Source organism: Falco punctatus (genome assembly GCF_963210335.1).
Source record: "Falco punctatus genome assembly, chromosome: 6".
Lineage (NCBI taxonomy): Eukaryota > Metazoa > Chordata > Aves > Falconiformes > Falconidae > Falco > Falco punctatus.
Genome location: NC_137585.1, coordinates 14,468,914 through 14,488,098, shown reverse-complemented (window position 1 = coordinate 14,488,098; position 19,185 = coordinate 14,468,914). Strand labels below are relative to the sequence as shown.

General features: G+C 40.6%; 1 protein-coding gene across 4 annotated transcripts in view; it reads right to left on the bottom strand.

Moving 5' to 3' along the window:
• KIAA0930 overlaps window positions 1-19,185 on the bottom strand; it is an 82,081-nt gene that overhangs the window by 24,281 nt on the left and 38,615 nt on the right. For all 4 annotated transcript variants that reach the window (XM_080390821.1, XM_080390820.1, XM_080390819.1 and 1 more), the window contains exon 2: window positions 16,647-16,795. In XM_080390821.1, the coding sequence (XP_080246947.1) occupies window positions 16,647-16,795 (149 nt within the window). The remainder of the gene's footprint in view (window positions 1-16,646; window positions 16,796-19,185) is intronic.

Sequence of the window (19,185 nt, the reverse complement as noted above, 5' to 3'; positions counted from 1 at the left end):
AGTCTCAGGCAGGGCCAAGGACGTAGGAAAGACTGGAGCTGACTCCAGTCAGACCCTGCAGCCGCTTGTTCAGCATTAGCCAATAGAAGAGCCACCCAAATCAACCACTTAAAAAAATGTAAAATTTAAAACCCCTTATACAACAAACTTTAAACACAATTCTTCACTGTTCCATACATCTTAATCCCTATTGTTTAAATCAACAATCTAAATTTCTTGGCAGGCTGACCTAATTTGTCTGTGTCCCAAGGAAGCTTGCTCAGCATCTTTACACTTATATTTCTAGTACTATGTGCAAATGGCATATATGCCAAGTACGTAAAATCAAAACCTGAAGCCTCAGAAAGCCCCTTACTCAAACTTCTTATGCAAAAAAAAAAAAAAATTAAAAAAATAAAAATTGCGGCTGTAAGATCACATAGGTACTGTAGAAGCAGCTACCTTAGCTGTCACCAAGGGGTTTTCTTCATTTAAGCCCCAGTCTGAACATCAACAAGTACGTACTAACCTTTCATATTTAAGTTAAATGTTTCAAGTAAATGTAGGCATTTGGGATTGGCGGTATGGGAGGCAGAAGACCCACATATTCACTGTTCCGACCTCTAAGTGCTCGGACATCAACAAACTCTCAATGAGTTCCCAGTAACAAAAACCATTATGTGAGTTTTGGTAAGTTATTGTTGCCAGAGCTGAGCACAGCACTTCCTAAATAAAGAAAAACATCTGTCTTGCCAAAGTGTTGCCTTATAGTTACATAGAAATCACATGGTAAATGTGAGCCCAATTGCTTTTTATAGATAATAATATATAAAATAATACCTATAATACAGATATTATAAAATAAAAATTCTATGATTTCTCAATATATCTCATGCTTTTCATTAGAACACCATTTTGTGATAGTCTAGGCTTAATACATGTTATCACATTTGGCCTTCCGGAGTTAAGAAATGATACGGACTAGAGAACATGATGGATTTCAGACAGCTGAGCCCTCCCTGGAAAACAAGTCTGTCTCAGCCAGGGATCCAAGAGACACTGGGTCTTCTTCCAGGCGTGCTGCTGATTCACTTGGCCATGCCTCACCTCTATGCTTGTTTATCTGGCTTTAGACTAGATGTGCCTTCCTGCAAACGTGAAAAGTTATTAATAGAAAGAACAACGTAAATACTAATTATGTATCCCAGTGAAATCCAAAAGCCAAGCTGGATACTTCCTCATTCAAGTCAAGAAGATGACCTTTCTACAATTTCAGCAAGCCGAAATCCATTACGCCACCTTTATGAAGTTTGCACAGGGTTACTGAGCTAAGGCTGTAAAGGAGAATTACATCAGCCAGGCTGACCTCCTACGTGTCACCGACATTTTATCCTGTTACTTCTTCACAAAACCCAGTTAATCATATTTGACTAGACAGTGCCTGGGAAAATACCTTATTTTGAGAACATGTTCCAATGATTAATCATCCTCTTGGCTGAAACTGTGCAACTTCATTTAATTCAGCTGCTTTCCTTTTGCCAGCCTCTGGTTTTTATCTACCTATTTTCCCTATATTAATAAGCTCTTTAATACTCAGTTCTGGTTGGTGGGGGTTTTTTTTGTTTGTTTTTTGGGGTTTTTTTGTGATTTATCTTTAAGATGAACGAGACAAAAATTCCTTTAGGAGGTCTCTGTGCCACTGCAGAACTTGTGCTCCTTTTCCACCTCCTCAGTATTTCACCAGTACTGGAATTTTCTGGTACCAGCACAGCACTAGCGTACACACTTTTACTACTCCCTCAGGATTGCATTTTTTCTGCACAGCAACATGACTACATGCTAAATAACTTGCACTCTGTCCCTTCCCTGTCCTTCCCAGAGCCCGTGCACACTCCTGGCACTGAAGTCTTCAACTACACTAATAAACGGAGCCATCTCTCCTAGGGATCAGGCTGTGCAGTCTGATGCGCCCTCAATTTATGCAGCACCAATATGTGCCACATGCAAATCTGAATCCACTGTAATTTTATAACTCCAGTCACCGATCCCTGCAGAGCCCCCTTACAAATATCTCCACCCGAAGTTGTTTTCCCCTTCCCTGCTCCATTGACCACTTCTGCTAGCCAGGATCCCCACCGTCATCCTGCTTTTCCTCAGTCCGTTTCTTTTCCGTGCTTGGCAAATGTTCTGGCTACCTTCCCGCACAGCTCTCACACACTAGTACGGTCCATCCCTGGGACTTCATGGGCTTCCGTGCCACAGTGCTTGTGCCTACTCTGGAGTGACACCAGAGGTCCCAGAGAACCTCACAGCTACTTCCAGCTGCAGCTACTCCCACCCACAACACACATTACCACAACTGTTGTCAGGAGTTATCATCTGCACGAAAAGAATATCCTAAGTGCAAAGAAGCAAACTGGTGTATTTTTTAACAGAAATATGCCTTTCTGAGACAAATATGTTATGGACTTGTTATCTTTACAGAAGAACTCAAGCCATACAAGACCTTGTACTGGAAGTCAATACAACAGATGTTAAGTTATACACTTACAGACAGCTGGAACACTTTTGTCATGAAACCCATCTAAGACCTTAATCTAGGCTTAAAATCTTTGTGATAAACTGGATACTTTCTCCACTATGCCTATTTACTCCCCAAAACTTCCAGAATACAATCAATATTCTTAATTGATATTAATAAATATGAACACTGGGATATTTGGGCCCTCCCCCTCCAAGCCCCTCACTCAGGAGAGCATTAAAAACTGTGTGAATTGAAAATCATCTTGTTTGAACAGCTTAGTACCTAAGCCTTTGAAAAATTCCTGGAAACAAATCTACAATCAAAATTGATACAGGCTGTCAGCTGGGCAGCATGGAAAGCATGGGGTAATAAGAACAGAGTTTACAAGAAGCACCATTTTGTTGGCATTCAGAAGCCATCCAAAAAAAGCAGATTCTGGTTTTCTATTAAAAAGAAGTCTAATGGGACTACAGGTCTATCTAGTAGTAGCACCATTTTTCAGTTTTTTTCCCCCAGACCACACTCACTAAAAAACAGTAAAGGGGAGGGTGTTGAACAGATACAGTGAACAAAATTCAAGATTTTTTCCACAATACAAGTTTAGCGAGGAAATACTCCTACTGTCTCCAGAGCCAACTGCAATACAGAGATTGCAATTTGATTTTTAGGATTTTACAGGTTTAGTTCAAAAGATCCAAAAAAAAAAAAAAATTAGCAAAAGAAAAAAGTTTCTTTCAAAAACCGTCCATCTTCTACAAAAGTAGAATTAACCCCCAGTGTGTGCTCACCAGCTCACAGTTTTAAAAGATCCCATCACACAGTGCATCTACCTATTGTGAAGCTAGTGGCTCTCAACATTTGAAGCATCTTGCTCACATTTATCCAAGTATTTCCTTTTACTAGTCTTCCCTGTAGCAAAAAGGTATAATTCCAAAATGGTATCTTAAACACTAACTAAATTAAATGGTTTTTTCTAAATTCACTGACCAAAGGAACTAATGTCCTCCTCTCCCATGTTTCAGATCCACCTCCAAATACAGCCCTAGTTTGTTCTGTGCTTTTCGTGTGCATTATCTGCCAGCCACTTGTTTTACTTCCTCCCACTTTAACAATCTTTTTTCAGCACTGAGGTACCTTTAAGTGGTGTAACCCAGCTAAACATTAACAGAGCAAATTACTATTACCAGCAGCATAGCATGTCTTCATTTTCTGCGTAACACTTTACTCTTGGACACCTAATATTCTGCACCTCCACAGGCACTTATTTAAGCATCTAATCACATAGCTGGGATTTATGTGTGGCATCCTGTCTCCTCAGCCCAGCAACTAAACCTACAGCAGAAGGAAACCAGGTAGCTTTGGTACTGGTACCTATGTAGCTGCAACTGCACGAGCCTGGCAGAAGCCAGCAGCTCAAGCTGTTAGGCTTTCTTGTTCCATTCCAGCAGCTCCTCATGGTGCAGCACCACTGCCACAGCATGAAGCTGGAAGTAAGGAGTTGTTTCACAGTCTGCAGGTAGTTACAGACACCTACCATACCCCATCTAGACCCTCTCCAAGTAGAATTGTTGGTTCTCCAGGATTCAGGGCATCAGAAGAGCCTCTCTGTACAGATGTGATACTCAGATGCTTTCAGATCAGACTTGCATACAACTGACACAGCACACGGCACTTAGTTACAAAGGTAGACTGTGAAAGATTCTTATGAGTATATATTTCTTTCTTAGGGGAATGAAAGATGTCTTTAAATATTTTCTTTAAATATTTTTAAGGGCAACAAAGTAGTGTCAAACGCTAAATACCAGCCATCAAGCAATGTCAGGACAAAATATATTATATATATTTTATATATATATATATACATATATACACATATATACATATATACATACATATATATATATATATATATATATATATATATACACACACACACACACACATACACACACTTAACTGTAAATGCAATGTTAATGTAAGTTCTAGTTATATTCCCAAGCTGGGCAGAACATTAAACCCCCTCTTCTTTCTGGATCCTTTAAACACACACATTACAAGTAACTTGAAATGCTTCAAATAGCACCACCAGTGCTACTACAGCAAGACAGTTTATAGATGTGAAGGAGAGAGAATTTGTGACTACAGCAGCTTCTTATTAGAACCAACTGGTTACACAGCACGAACAAACTCTGGGGCATAAGCAGTCATCTTTGGCTCTTTCCACAACAGAAAATAATCTGGTTTTCCACAACCTACGCAAAGACATCAGTTCTCACTCCCAGACCTCAGTTTTCCAATAACCTGAAAATAGTAGCTTCAATGGTTCTCAAAACCCAATATACTTCTGGACTTCTGCATCATCTCCATGACCAATGTCACCAAGGCTATCTCATTGATATAAATATATTTTGAACACATCAATCAAGCTGTACTAAGGTATTGGAATGCTTAGAAGTGTCCTAAAAGAGGCATTAAGAGAAAAATCCAGGTTCTCTGATGGAAGCAGACCTTCATTAGAAAGCAGATGATAAAGGGCATTCATTTTCTATGTTTCACTTTCACTGTCGCTCTGAAACACTCCAAATCCCAGTAGGCTTGCTTCTAACAATGTTAACTAAAAGAAAAAAAATACATGCAAACTCCCTTATAACTTTCAGAACATTATTTAATTTAAAGATGTAGCGATGCTAAGTTTTAAATCAGCCTCACAAATATCTCAAGCTACTTTAATACACTAATGATGGGGAAAAGAAGCATTATATTGATTTCTGCATCTAAAAAAAAAGAAATAATAATAAAAAAAGAAAATCAATAAGCTCCATGACCACGATGTAATGCAGAGCACTCTTCCCTGGTCTGAACTTTTAACGGCATTTTTACCAGCAGGTGTCAGGTCTGAGATTATCAGATATTAGAAGGTAGATTCAGCCTGAGCCAAAGCTACCCAGTACCAGAAGAGGTTTTGTCCTATTCATCTTGGTCCTGGGGCTGCAGTGGAGGTAATTCATAAAAAAAGGAAACTAAGTGGAAAATAAGACTGCTGCCTGAAATTCAGCAGCAATACAGACCTGCATGAAAAATGCTGAAATCTCTGCAACGTCTCTGGCTTTAGCACCTTCTCCAGCTCGCTCATTGGAGCAAGGCTGGCTGCACAGAGACTGACCAGCCAAAATTCTGCCAAAACACGGTCCAAACTCTTCCTACAGCGTGGAGCTGCCATTACAACAGCATTTGTTTCTTTGGGCAAAAACTCCCCACCTCCAGACCACTGAGATGCAGGTCACTCCTTGCTTCCTTGCCTAGGTACTAAAACATATCAACAACATGATGCAATTTAGGAGGAAAAGACAGTACCCCAGGAGCTGCCAGGACTCTGGCATGGAAATAGGACATTTTCTCAGAACATGAAATCACCACAAATGGCATGGAGATCACCAATCTCCAAAGACTCTGGCCTCACGTGTATTTAACAAGTTGGAAGACGTGGCAATAATACAGACCTGTATACGAAGCAGTGTTCTTGTGTTTGGTAACAGGCTGCCAAGCATCACTGTAGATTATACACCCGATAAGACAGCGTGAACTGATCCGACCAAGTCACCCATGAAAATCCATCTGCTCACTCATCCGCTCAGCATTGACAGACCTGTCTTTATTAAATGGGAAGAAAATCAAAGTAGTCTGGTATTTTCTGGAGCATGTAGAGAAGCCCTATGGGAAGAGTGAATCCCCAGTCCTGTCACATAGAGAAGGTGCAGAAGGGACAACAATACAACAGATTACAACAGATTATGGTTACTGTAATTTTCACTGGCTGTAACTGTAAAGGACAACAAGAAAGCCCTCCAAAAACTCCAATTCCTTTTTCCTAGATACCATTAATTATTCAGAAGTTGCACCTGATCCTCCTGGAATGCACTCCGAAGCCCACATAAAGGCCACATAATGCCCAGTAGCTATGGCAACTCAACACCCACCTTAGCTATAAAGCTGAAACAAAGCCCACTGCAATAAAGCAACTGTAACCCGTTTTTGTGCAAGAGGCAAAGTTCATCTACGGACAAACCCATCTGTTTTCTAAAAATTTGCTTCAACATTAATTACTTCTAATTCTCTCCCCACAACCACTTTGTATAATCAAAAGCCAAACCAACGGAAAGAGCAGTAAATGATCTAAAAAGCTGACTGTAATTTCTAGTGTATCTCAATAAATCAGAACAGCAAGAAGATAGCTCAGACTCTACTGCCTTGCAGAGGTTCCTTCAAAGATCCAAATGGGACAAGTTGTGTGGCCCAAAAACGTTGCTCATCTTTTCTGTGATGCAATCACCCAGGAGAGTATATTGATAGCTTTGCACTCCCTCTTGCATTTGTTGGCATAAGAAATGCTGGGTGACTACAACTTCTGCCACTCACTCGTGACCTGCAGGTGAGAAACTTAGCAACCCAGATCATCCCAAAATGCAGTATTTACACCCTACCTCTGCCAACACCATGCTGACATTTAGCTTCAACATTTGCAGTAAATATTCCAAGTTGAATGCTATGTATATTTGTAGGTAAGGACATGGGAGAGCATTTGTAGGTGGAATAAGAGCCTTGGAGAATGGCAGTGGATTACCCTCTCATCACCCAAGCTGCAGAATGGCTGAGGACACATGAAAGGTGCTAATACAACAGACACCATCCCTCCTCCAGCCCATACTAATCAGGAACAGGATTCACAGGTGGCTACAAGCAAACGTGCTTTTTAAATTGAAATGTAAACAAACAATTCACTCTGTTTTGTCACACTTATGTGTACAATGGGAGAGCCATTCAAATCAAAATCATCCAGACTATGTTGCAAGAATAGTTGCAATATTTCCTATCCTGAAGAAGCCACGTTAATTTAAATAAGCAGCTGAACTTGTTGTAAAATGTCTTCCCTCTTCCTGTCCTTTCTTGCATCTCTTGCATGTATTTAGGACATCACAACAGTAATCACCTCACGTGAATGTAGGATTACCAGACAGATGTCATCTTAGAGCAAACTGGCTATGTGCATAAAGGGCTGTAGGGTTACTGACGTAATAATGCATATAACGGGGAAAAAAATACAACATCTAGCTTAAGAAAATGGGATTTACACAACCGGGTTCCCTCGTACTTGCACCCATCTTTCAAATGTGTCAGCTAACCTCAAACCTGACAGAGGTCTCACAGACTGTATCACCGTGACAATTGGCAATCAGACGCCTCCTTGTTCCTACGCTGCTGAGAAAGGAAAGGGAAGCTCTGTCTTTTTCTCAGACACCATATGCCATGAACCACCCACAGCACCAGCTATCTTTTTGGTCGCTACCAAGGCAAAAGGACTACAGAGGTTAAGAGGCATGGGATGTTGCTGGAGGGACACTGGGGATCAAGCATGGAGATGAGCTGTACTTTGGAAGGGCCCAGGGAATACTGCAGGAACAGAATCACAGCAGTAAGAGAAGCAACATTAGTCAAAGGGGATTTTTACAGAGATCAGATGTATCCATAGGCCTAGCTATATTATTCTGCAATTCAATTTATTTTGCCCTCTATATTTAATGGGAATGAAATTCTTGCCCATTGAAATTAATAGCAAAATTCTCAGCAACTTCAGAGGAGCTGGCATTTTACCTGAAGATTTTCCAAGTATTTGTAACTTATACACACATAACTCCAAGTAAATTTGACATCGGTGTATCTACAATAGTCTAGATTGAAATGTTTATAAAACAGGCAAACCACTGTAACAGGCAAACTGGATCAGATTCCAAAGAGGAATAATTACATACGAAGATTCACCACACAGGATCTTTTCTTTTGTACCAGAGTAATCTGATGGATTTATAGACTTATTTGCAGTCCTATCACTAAAAACCACAGGCCTTGTAAGGTTTATTAGTCTTCATGTAAGAAATATATAAAGCAACAGTAATGATTTTAAATAAGGTAATGAACGCTAGGGAAGCTAAAAAGAAAGTATGCGATTGCATAAAACATTTTTATTTGGTACAAAAAATACAAAAGGCAGGAAAATACTGTATTATAAAAATTTAATTCATATTTTGTTGTCACTTAAAGACTTCACTTGCAATTATTAAACTGGAATGATGCGTTTGAGACAGACAGACGTTACATGGAGAACCATTAACATGATTTGCATGATATGTACTATGTTTTTATTCCTGACAATTGAAATTAATTAAGGAGATTAAAATGGGCAGTGATTTCACCATATTTGATAAGGTTCAGCATGGTTCCCAATCATTTAAGTTTAGCTTTTATCAGGCAAAGAGCTAGAATTATGCTTTCTTTTTTTCATAGTTAACTTGGGATTTTAAAGAAAGTAAGACGACTAGGCTTACTGCTCTCCCTTCTAAAAATCAAATAGGACTTAAATCCTTAAGGAAATGAGATGATCATGAGCTAGATTGCTTGGGAGCTTTTTCTTGTGCTAACCAAGAGGTATTGGGGATAAAGCCTCATATACCTGTGAAGGAGAGCAAAGCAGGGCTTTCTTCCTTGAACAAAGCTCTGAGCAAGATATGCTAAAATTCTGATCTGGCACCACTTCATTACACAACCCTCCTGTACCCTCCACGGTCTAATGCACAGTAATGCTGAAAGGCTCAGACTGGGGATAACAGGTAACTGTATCCACTGACCAGTTAACTCATCGCCTGTCCACTGAACAAGTGCAGTTGCAGTCTAAGCTTGAAAACAGCAAAGTCACCTAATGCATAGCCTTTATTCCCTCCCTTTGATTTTACTCTTGATACTCAGTTCTGCAAAGCTATTCCCACTACTCACATGGGTTTCAGTGCTGCTGTAATTCCTTACAATCTAATCTTTCTCCTGTCATATATTGATCTGGTTGCAGACGATGGCTTAATGACATAAACCTGCCCCAAAGTCAACATTTTAGTTTACCTTAGACTGAGAAATGCTCTGATTGTGAAGTCCAGTCCCTGGAATTCAAGGTTAATTATGCTGCTCATCATCCCAACAGATGTGTGTCAGAAGACACGGAGGCAACGCTGCAAACATCCTCAGCTTCCATCCTTTGGCATCCTCTCCTTCTACCCAACCGCACTTTTCAGGGAAGAACAGACTTTGGTCTATGATTAGGTTTGAACTGAACATTAAACTCCAAAAACAGAAACCCCATTTATCTCTAATGAGAGAAAAAGCACACAGGGCAATCTATAGCATCAGTTGGCAGCTAGAAACAGCAGCTTCCCATGTCTTCAAAGACGGAAAACATGCTCCTGTAACCTTTGCAATCTGTAGCAAAAAAATGCTCGTTTCCCCCCTCATTTGAGGGCACACACCAAACACTAAGGGTTTTTTTTAGATCCTGCACTGCCTTCTGTTTTCTCACTTTCTTCATTATTACGTGTTTATATCTCAGTATTAAAGAAACCACATTAAAATGAATTATAGCTCTTGCAAAAGTAATTCTTAAGCACAAGGAACTCCTACCTAACGTAACGTTTTCTTTTCAGTGAGCACAAGACATTCCTTCTGGATCAGCAAGTCACAGTCATAGAAAACAAAGACTTAACAAGCCTACACATGTAACTGTTTCCAGTACCTGCATATTGTACACAAAAAAGGAGAATCTGAAGTGATAAGAAGAACAAGGAAATTATAAGACTGAGAAAAACTAATGAGACCCACGGAGCTAAAAGTTGACTTCAATCAACCACGACTGAAATTACTTATGTGAAAAGAATCCAAAGAGCCTAGTTCTGCCTTTGCAACTCCAGCAATAGCAGAAGAGGTATAGAAGATTAAAAATACAAAAAGTGCAAGTTGTTCATCTTACTGGAAGCGCCTAAATGCTTGATGATGCTCATCAAACAAATGAGGGGAAAGCAACAACACGTAAATCGTAAGACACACAGGGTTCGGAAACTGTTTTCCCCCAGCATAGCTCCGGCACCAAGAAAGCCATTGTAACTGTGGCTAAGCAAGACAACGCTGGGAGTCAAAATATGCTGATCAGTATCAGCAAGGCAAGAAATCACAGTATTCAAGATACTGGCAAAGTAATCCTAGCTGCTGACACCTGTACTCTGCGAATCGCATCAGCTTTCATTCCCCACTTCAAACGTTCCATAAATCTGCTAAATCAGCTTACAAAAATGGGAAGGATAGATACAAGTGACTATTTAAGCATTATCAAACATGGTCCCAGACCACACAGTAACCAACATTTTCAGATGTAATGGGTTGCTTGCTGTTAACCTTATTCCTGTAATATTCTCCAGTCTTTCTGAAGTCCTCCCTAGAAAAGCAGAAGTGCCACAAGCAACATGTAGCGTGCCTCCTGCAGAACAGCCAGCAAAACAAGGGAAGGCGTGCTACATCAGTAATGAAGGAAGCAAAGACACGGCAGAAATAAGCTTACAGGATGTTAATAAATCATCTTATTTCAAACCATCTCTGTTGAATGTGGAAATGCATAAACTGGATTACTGACCAGAAAATGGGGGGGGGGGGGGGGGGGGGGGGGGGATGGGGTGGTGGGAAACAAGCTTGGTGAATAGATTAGACATTGAAATTCCAATTACTAGTGTTATTAGAGACTTTATTACAATATTCCAGAGCTTCCCTTCAATTGCATATGAATTTTGACACCAAAACCAGACACTGTCATACCTCTACTAAGCAAGTTGCAATGGACTATAACCCACAGATCAAACATACCAAGTGCTCTGCTGAACTAGTAGCCTGATAAGGCTTTCAGGGAGCTCCAAGCAGACACTTTTTCCAGGGTGTAAAGCCCAGCCCAGCAGTGCTCTTCTGCCCCTCAACCCCCCAGTGACTCAGATATGCTGCATTTGTGATACTGAATTATTTATTGCAATTCTATCAGACAGGGCAATCAGCTCTGGGCTTCTTTTCTTCCCACTGAAGTTTCTCTGTGCTGCAGAGAGTAGAGCACCCTCTCAGCCACATGACTCAGGGCTACCATGTTGCAGCACAATTCATATTAGATTCTACTCTGATCTGGGCTTTCTTGTCACCTTACTTGGCTGCTTAAGAAGAGTTCTTCAGAGACTGGAAGCAATTAATTAAAAATGCCTCTGCAGCCCACACCCTGTTCTTGAGTCTGGAGTTTACCGACTGTGATACTGCAAGGATATTTCAGCTGCATCCTCGCTTTGCCTCAGACACAAATCTACTCTGGAAACAGGACAGAATATGAAAGCATGTCCACTTTGAATGCTTGCTAGCCTGCCAGGTATGTTACAAGCATATTCAAGGTCACAGCCAGCCAGACCCAGTTCTGTGTGGGAAAGTGATGTTCTTGTAAAATCTGTGGCAGTATTCTTCTCTTCACTTTCGCCAAAAGATCCACTTTTGCATCACATGTAGGAAATGAAGAAGGTCTTGCAAAAAATGCACCATGAGCACAGGCTGTCCGGTAGCAGCTCCTTTATGTTCACGTATTTAGACAACCAAACACTAGCAAAATAGTGTAAGACAGTACAGGAATTTCTGAGAAGGTTAAGTATATAAGAAAAGCCAAATCTTTGCATTTAAGATGTTGAGCTCTTTACAGAAAATTGTATCATTTGATAATGCCAGTGTTCCTTTTTCATTTCAAAATGAGAACCATGTGCTGATGCTGTCCTCTTCTGCAGAAGCCACTGTTCCTACTCACTGCAACTCCTCCATGAACTTAGCGTAACAGAATAGTTCAGGCAGAACAGCTGTCTCTGGACTGACTTGCATATGTTGCAATCATTTTTTGATCCCACATACTATCCATGTTCAAGGAAAGAATTTATGTGGCAAAAAATATGCATTTTTTAACCATTTGTTTCTCTGTTGCATTCAAACAGTGATACAGAACTGTCACAAAGTACACCAAACAGCTCTTCTGGAGACATCCTGTTTGCTTACAATGTTCAGAAAAAAAAAAAAAAAAAAAAAGGCAAAAAAAAAAAAAAAAAGCAGCACTGTTCTGAAAAGTGCAACAGAGACAGCAACATAAGATTTTTAAAACATGCATTTCTGCTATATGCTGAGTTCAGGTTGTCAAATCTTGCAGCCAGATGGTGACAGTGAATTAGAGATTCAGCTATGAAAATCCTGTGTTTTTCAGTGGGAGTCATATGCCTGAAGTCACTTAGCTTTGGAAACTAACTGGTCTCCTACCACAGCCAATATTTGTTGTGTCACAGGTCCAGATGCACACCATGGTACTGATGTTGTGGCTCCTGTTCAGTTCTACTTCTGAAGCTGCAGCCACAACATCAGTAGCTTAAGCTTTTTGAAGATTTAACAGCCTGAATGACTACTCCATGCATTTGGCAGCAACTCTACTCCTCCACATCTATAGGATGCTGAAGAAAACAGGACCTAATCCAAAATCCAGGCAAGCTCAGAACATATCAACAGTGTCTTAAATTTATCTTTCTTATTGCTTTGCCCTATAAAAGCAGCACCCTTTCCAGGTGACAAAGCATGATGCAAGGCTGAAGGGGTCAATACAAAATAGCTCTGCTGGTCTGAGGTTTTACCTTAGTTTCCCTACTCAGCAGTTGTCTCTTAACACCATGCTAGCATCTTCCATAGTCCTGTGAGAAAGTAAAGCTTCTTTCTACAGAAAGATCAGAAGCTTGCAGCTGTAACAAAGCATAATCCTTTAAAAATGCCTTTTGCACTGGAAAAAGCCAGAGATGTTAAGTCTTTATCTAATACGATTTAAAAATCAGAATCCCAATCCAACCACTTTAACCTTTTAAAGCTGTAGATTTTGATTTTGGCAATATACAGGACGCTTTGTAAGGGAAGATCACAGCTTACATTTTCCAGCAGGTCACATCAGCTGGTATGTGAAGCAGCAGCAAAGGGATTTTTTGAGTCTTAACAGTGCATACAGAGTGACATGTCAAAGGGATTTCCCCTTAAAAAAGCCCTGAACCTTAAGAGCTAAGCTCCACAGTGCCCTGCCTGCACAGATCCTGGCAGATGAGGTGTGTGGTTTGCTTAAAGACTCCGAGAGAAAAAGTTATCTTCAAAACCTGGCAAGAAAAACTGCAAGAGTATTATTGTGACCTGCCAAGGAAATATGGAGTTGAATGCATTTCTCTGGGATCCTAGAGTCCATGTAATGGATATAGTCCAGAATTTGATATGGCAGTTCTGCCCTGGCACAGACCATATTAAGAGCTTGATTGCTGTTTCACCCATACACACGCCATTTAGAAATTGGTGGGATGGAAAAGAGAAGCAAACAGAAAGTCACTTAGACCAGGGGGTCTATGAAGTACACCATTTAAAAGGCCTTTTGAAATAAAATTTATGACAGTAGCGATGTTTAGCATCACCACCTACTGATACACCAAATTGTAAGATTTATTACTTCAAGCTGTTGTGACTAAGCTGCAGCCAAAGCCCTTCTCATTCAACCTTAAAACTGAACAGAACCTCTAATCTTGATCCTATCAGATTTTTTCTGCTTATCCTCTATTACACTTCAACTTAAAATCAAATGTTATTTCTGACAGTTTTCAGCTCCAGTAAGCACAGAAAAAAACCCATAAGCAGGAAGGCCTTTCAATCACACATGACAGCCATCAAACCTTGAAAATAGTTTGATAAATTGACACTTGTTTATCGCTGACATGAATCATCACACCGTGGCATGCAAATGATGTGAACACGCTGCATGAGCTCATCATCCTAGAACACAATCACCACTGTTGTCAGTATACAGGCAAACAACCCCTCCCCTCTCAATCCGTTTTTGTTGTTGTTGTCATCAGTTCTACAGAAGAATGCTGTGCAGATTATTTACATGAATATAAACTAATGCTCTGAGATGTCATAGGACAACTATTTACCTCACATGTCTCTGCCCGTGTTCTTCAGTCCAAACCTGCAATTGCCAGGCAAATGCAGGGCACATATATAGGGTCTATGGAAGAACTACAATGAACTTGCTTCACTGTATGCCCAAGCTACAACAACACCCACTTCTGTGGTTACCTAATAGTCAACTTCTGCATGGCACATGGAGAAGTCATCACCAGACCATTCAGCACAGGCTGGGCACAAGGCAGGAGCCAACAGTGCAGCACCAGTTCTAGCTCTTCATGGTCCCAAACAACTCTGAACCTCTCTCCTTTATCCACCTTTTCAGCCTACCTTTGGGGATGTAAATGAAAGCACACGGTTTGGTGGGTGGCAGGGATGCCTGAAGTAATGTTTGGCTTTTATAATTACCAGTCACTTGCTTCTTCCCCTTTTAATGATACAACTTTGGTATTTTGACACCATCTCTCAAGAAAGAATGGCCAAAACAACAAAGTAAAATAAAAACCTGTCTAGTCACAATTCAAAGAGTAGGGGTAGCTGTTTGGTGTCTCACTGCACAGGACAGGCTCAAAAATTAGAAGAGGAGCTGGAACTGCAAAGCAGTCAGCTAAAAATCGAACAGGAACACTGCACAGATACCAAAGAACCACCAAACTATGGAGTTTCAAATGTAAAGTACTTCAGAGTCACAGGAAAGGTTCATTTCTCAGAGGCTGAGCAAAATGCAAACACTCAAGGAGGAATTACACAGTGTGTGCTACAAGGCGCACTTCTCATCTTCACCGTTACGCAAGCAATTCACTAATGCTGACTTTGCAGTAACTACCACTTACAAAACCCCCTCACAAATAAAGATTATTTATGATGCTTTTAGGAGTCTTAAATAAAGCTCTGAGAGCAAATGCAATGGTTTATCTCACTGTCTCCTCTCCATAAGGAGTTCAAACACTTTAAACTGATTAATAAGTTAAACAGAGATTGATCAGGGGCACGTGAATGAATTTAAGTGACCAGCCTTCCTCTGAGGTTCAACCTTCCTTGTTGGGAAGGACAGAGTAAACAACCCATGCTTTTATTAGGCTAAATAAAGCCACAATATTGTTTGATGTGAAACAGGAATACATTTATAGTCATTTAAACAACAGTTAGGATGAAAGTTGCCTCCAAAAGTCTTACAGCTCCAAGTATGCTGGCCAAAGACTACTAAACCACTAATCTGACAAATAAAGAACAATATTTTGCCATCATCCTCTTAGCGGTTGTCATGATGAAAGCTGGAGGGGTGGTGGGAAGAAAAAAGATCATTCCGGCCATTTTCTTATCTCCAATAAAAGCATGGAAAAATCTTCTGGAATCCTTTTCTCAAGGGAGTTGACAACTATGGTTCTTTGTTTCACCATATTTAAACCCAGAGAACTCTGGTGTACCTGATTAAACACACTCTCACATACACCACGTGCAAATATCTGTGATTCAACAACAGTGTAAATTATTTACGTATATCAGGAAGTTAATCCCGCTCTTTTTTTCCTCCATTTATCTTCCTGCTTTTGATCCTCTGCAGTCATCTTAATTCCCATGAAAACTATAACTTCCTCCTGCTTCTGTTTCCCCTGCCTAAGATGAAAACTGCCATGAAATGCTGAGAAGTTTCTCAAATCTCTAATGGGAAAATACCCATGCAGCAGCACCAGGCTACCCGATTGTGTTTTCAAGAAATAGTACTTCTGTAGGAGGGCATATTGTCTTAGATGTAGAATACAGTCATTTCTTCACTCTTTCTTGCTACCGTATCCCAGCTCCAGGAGGAAGGATGCATTCTGCTACTGAGTACTCAACAGGTGTCCATTCCTGACACTCCAGTATCTCAGGAAGGGTTCTTCTAGAACTACTGGAGTAACCATATTACTCGTCCTTTTTTCCTCCCTTTCTACAGATTTAAACTTTCAGTTTATAAAAGCATCATCATTGAAAAGCAAACCAAAAATCAGCATGAATGTCCTTCCCTTTCCCCCTGAGTGCAGGCTGATCAGCATAAAAGCTTCTCAAAAAAGCACTGAAAATCTCTGATCTCCTCAACTCTGTGATACTGAAGCTCACTTACACTGCTGCTGATGTTCACAGCGTTAACCACGGTACTTCTTTGCAGGCCAATTTTGCGTAACTTCTTGTGGTGGACAGAGCTGGAGATTCCTTATCCTTGGTTTATAGTTCTTCAGATGTGTCAGGTACTCCAGAACACCAAATCCCATGTTAACTTAAATTTCCCAGGTTAAAATATATCATTACTCACCTTTTTCCCCTCTGTACTATCACCGCTGACATAGGACAGTTTTCGACGGACATAGAAAAGCATATCATCTTGCCGGGGGGCCCATTTCTCCATAAAATACGTTGAAAACATCCAAGTCCAGAACACAATACGGTCATCTTTGAAACACCCTAAGCAGCATAAAAGAAAGGTGAAAAGAAAGGAGAAATAAGTGTTGTGGAATTAGCATGTCACATTTGATTGTGTTTAACATGACACTCAAAAGTCTTCGCTACACATGGCGGGGTCAAAGCCCACCTGTAGCAGAAATACTCTTGCACAGCTCAGAGTAAGTTTTTCTACAGCGTAGAGCATAGCTGCCATTCAGCACAAACCCACAGACTGTCTTTGGCCACCATCAACTGAAACCACCTTCTGACAACTGATCTGCCCCTGTACACAACAAAGATCAGGGCCCATGAGTGTACCCTTGCTATGCCTGTGCCATGAGGAAGGACAGGACCAGTGCACTGAGCAAAAAAAAAAAAACAAAGCAGCACTCAAGGAGTGATTTCAAAGGCATGTAGTGCCAATATATGCTCCAGTTGATGATTTGAAGCCATCAGGTGCCAACAGTTTTATTATATGTTCTCAGGGAGTATAGCCAGTCCTTCAGAAACCAGCAGCTGATACCTTCCTTAAATTGATACACAGGACGAAGAACGTACCCATGCAGGGGCAACCGTAATTCACCCTCTCTCTGACAAGGAACAAAACCCACCGCTTCCTCCAGGAAACAAGGAGTTTTGAAGTCCTGAATCCCAACTAAACAACAAAAAGCAGGGGGAGAAGTGGAAAAATGGGAAGGGGAAGATGCAACAAAGTCCTGTTCAAGGAGGTATTACACCAGCAATCATGGCAGTCGGCCTCCCACAAAGAAAAGGAGGCACAGTAGCGGTAACATCACATTTTGTGAAACTCTTCAAGCACTTAGCTCAAATTACTTAGCTGTAATAAAACAGCAAAAGGTGCTGAATCCCTTCTGTACCGTAATGCTTGCACACTGTTACAGACCAATATACAGACAACAAGAGAAACCACTCCTGTGCCAGGTGACAAGAGAGCTGAATTTCTCCACCGCTCCCTCAGTCCTCCTGGAGGCTCCTTGATGGAGCAATTGCATCCCCTCCCCGAAGCCCCACTGAGAGGTAATTGTGGCTGTTAGCCAGAGCATAGCTGTTTTAAAACTCGTGAAGACAGAAACACTAAAAAAGGATATTACATTGCTGAGAAACAGCAAAAACCTGAAATGGATGATGGATGGTAGTGTTAGGTACAAGACGGCGAGACAAGTGTGGGGGGGTGTATGTACACACATGCAGCTGACAACCCACCCTCCAGAACATCTATCCTTACAGTGGCTCATTTCCCTAAAAGCTATACATTGGCTGCCAAATTGGTACACACATTGCTCCCCAGCTCTCAGCTACCATTCAGCTTCGTGTATTTCCCTCCCAGCAGCACATTGCATGTATGAAATAGTTCTGCAGAGAAAAGAATCTTGCATGAGACAGAAATGACACCTATTTACAGCAATACCTGGATTAAGCTTTAGAAGATTTTCCAGTCAATTGCAAAGAAAGCTGACACATACCATAACAATGAACATGATTTTTCTCAGATACTGGTGGCTAACTGCAGGCTTCATAAAGCAATCAGTCAATCTTTTAATCCACAAGTGTAGCTCAGCACATTTTCCTACTTCATTTTGTGTGCAATATTTGCCAGACAAATCTTTTTTCCAATCTTTAATTACTATGGTGGGCAGGAGATTAGGCTTCCAAATTCTTCAGCAGACAAATGGGTGATTCAAATCAAAATCTTACAGCTCTCCAACTAAATCCAAAAGTAATATTGAAAATAAAATTAAATCCCACTGATGGACCGTGCACAGAATACATTGATCAACATGAGGTAGGATAGTATTTGAAAAATGTATATAGTTGACTATGTAAAAAAAAAAATAAAAAATTAAAAATGAAAAGGCTGAGAGAGAACAGGAAAGTGCAAGGTTAGGGGGATCCCAGTGCAGGTTAATTCCAGGCCATACTGCAATTGCTTTATTTACATGACTGCAGTGAAGGAAATTCAATTACTTAAGGTGGCATAGAATGTAATGTGGAATCATGAATAAAATATGTGATGCACTTAAGTACTATCCAGTTTTTCCAGCAAAGAAAGGGAATCTAGCACTGGAGAGATCAGACACGGGGTGATGGCCATCTGCACCATCTGAACCCCTCCCTTGGGCACAGGTGAACAGGCCTGCATGTCAAACAGCTATATCTGTGAGCCTACCACATAACAGTGGATTCAAAGGTGTTCAGACTTCCAAAACCAGGCTGAGAATGGACAGGATTATCATCAGTCAGTATATTCACAGACAAACACCAAGAAGAGAAAAAGGACTATTCAGGTTTAAGGATATACTGCTGATACAAGGACAAATAGCTTTATACTACCCATCAACACATATGTAGGCTGGAAATTCACAGCCAATTCCTAAGTATTCAAGCCATGA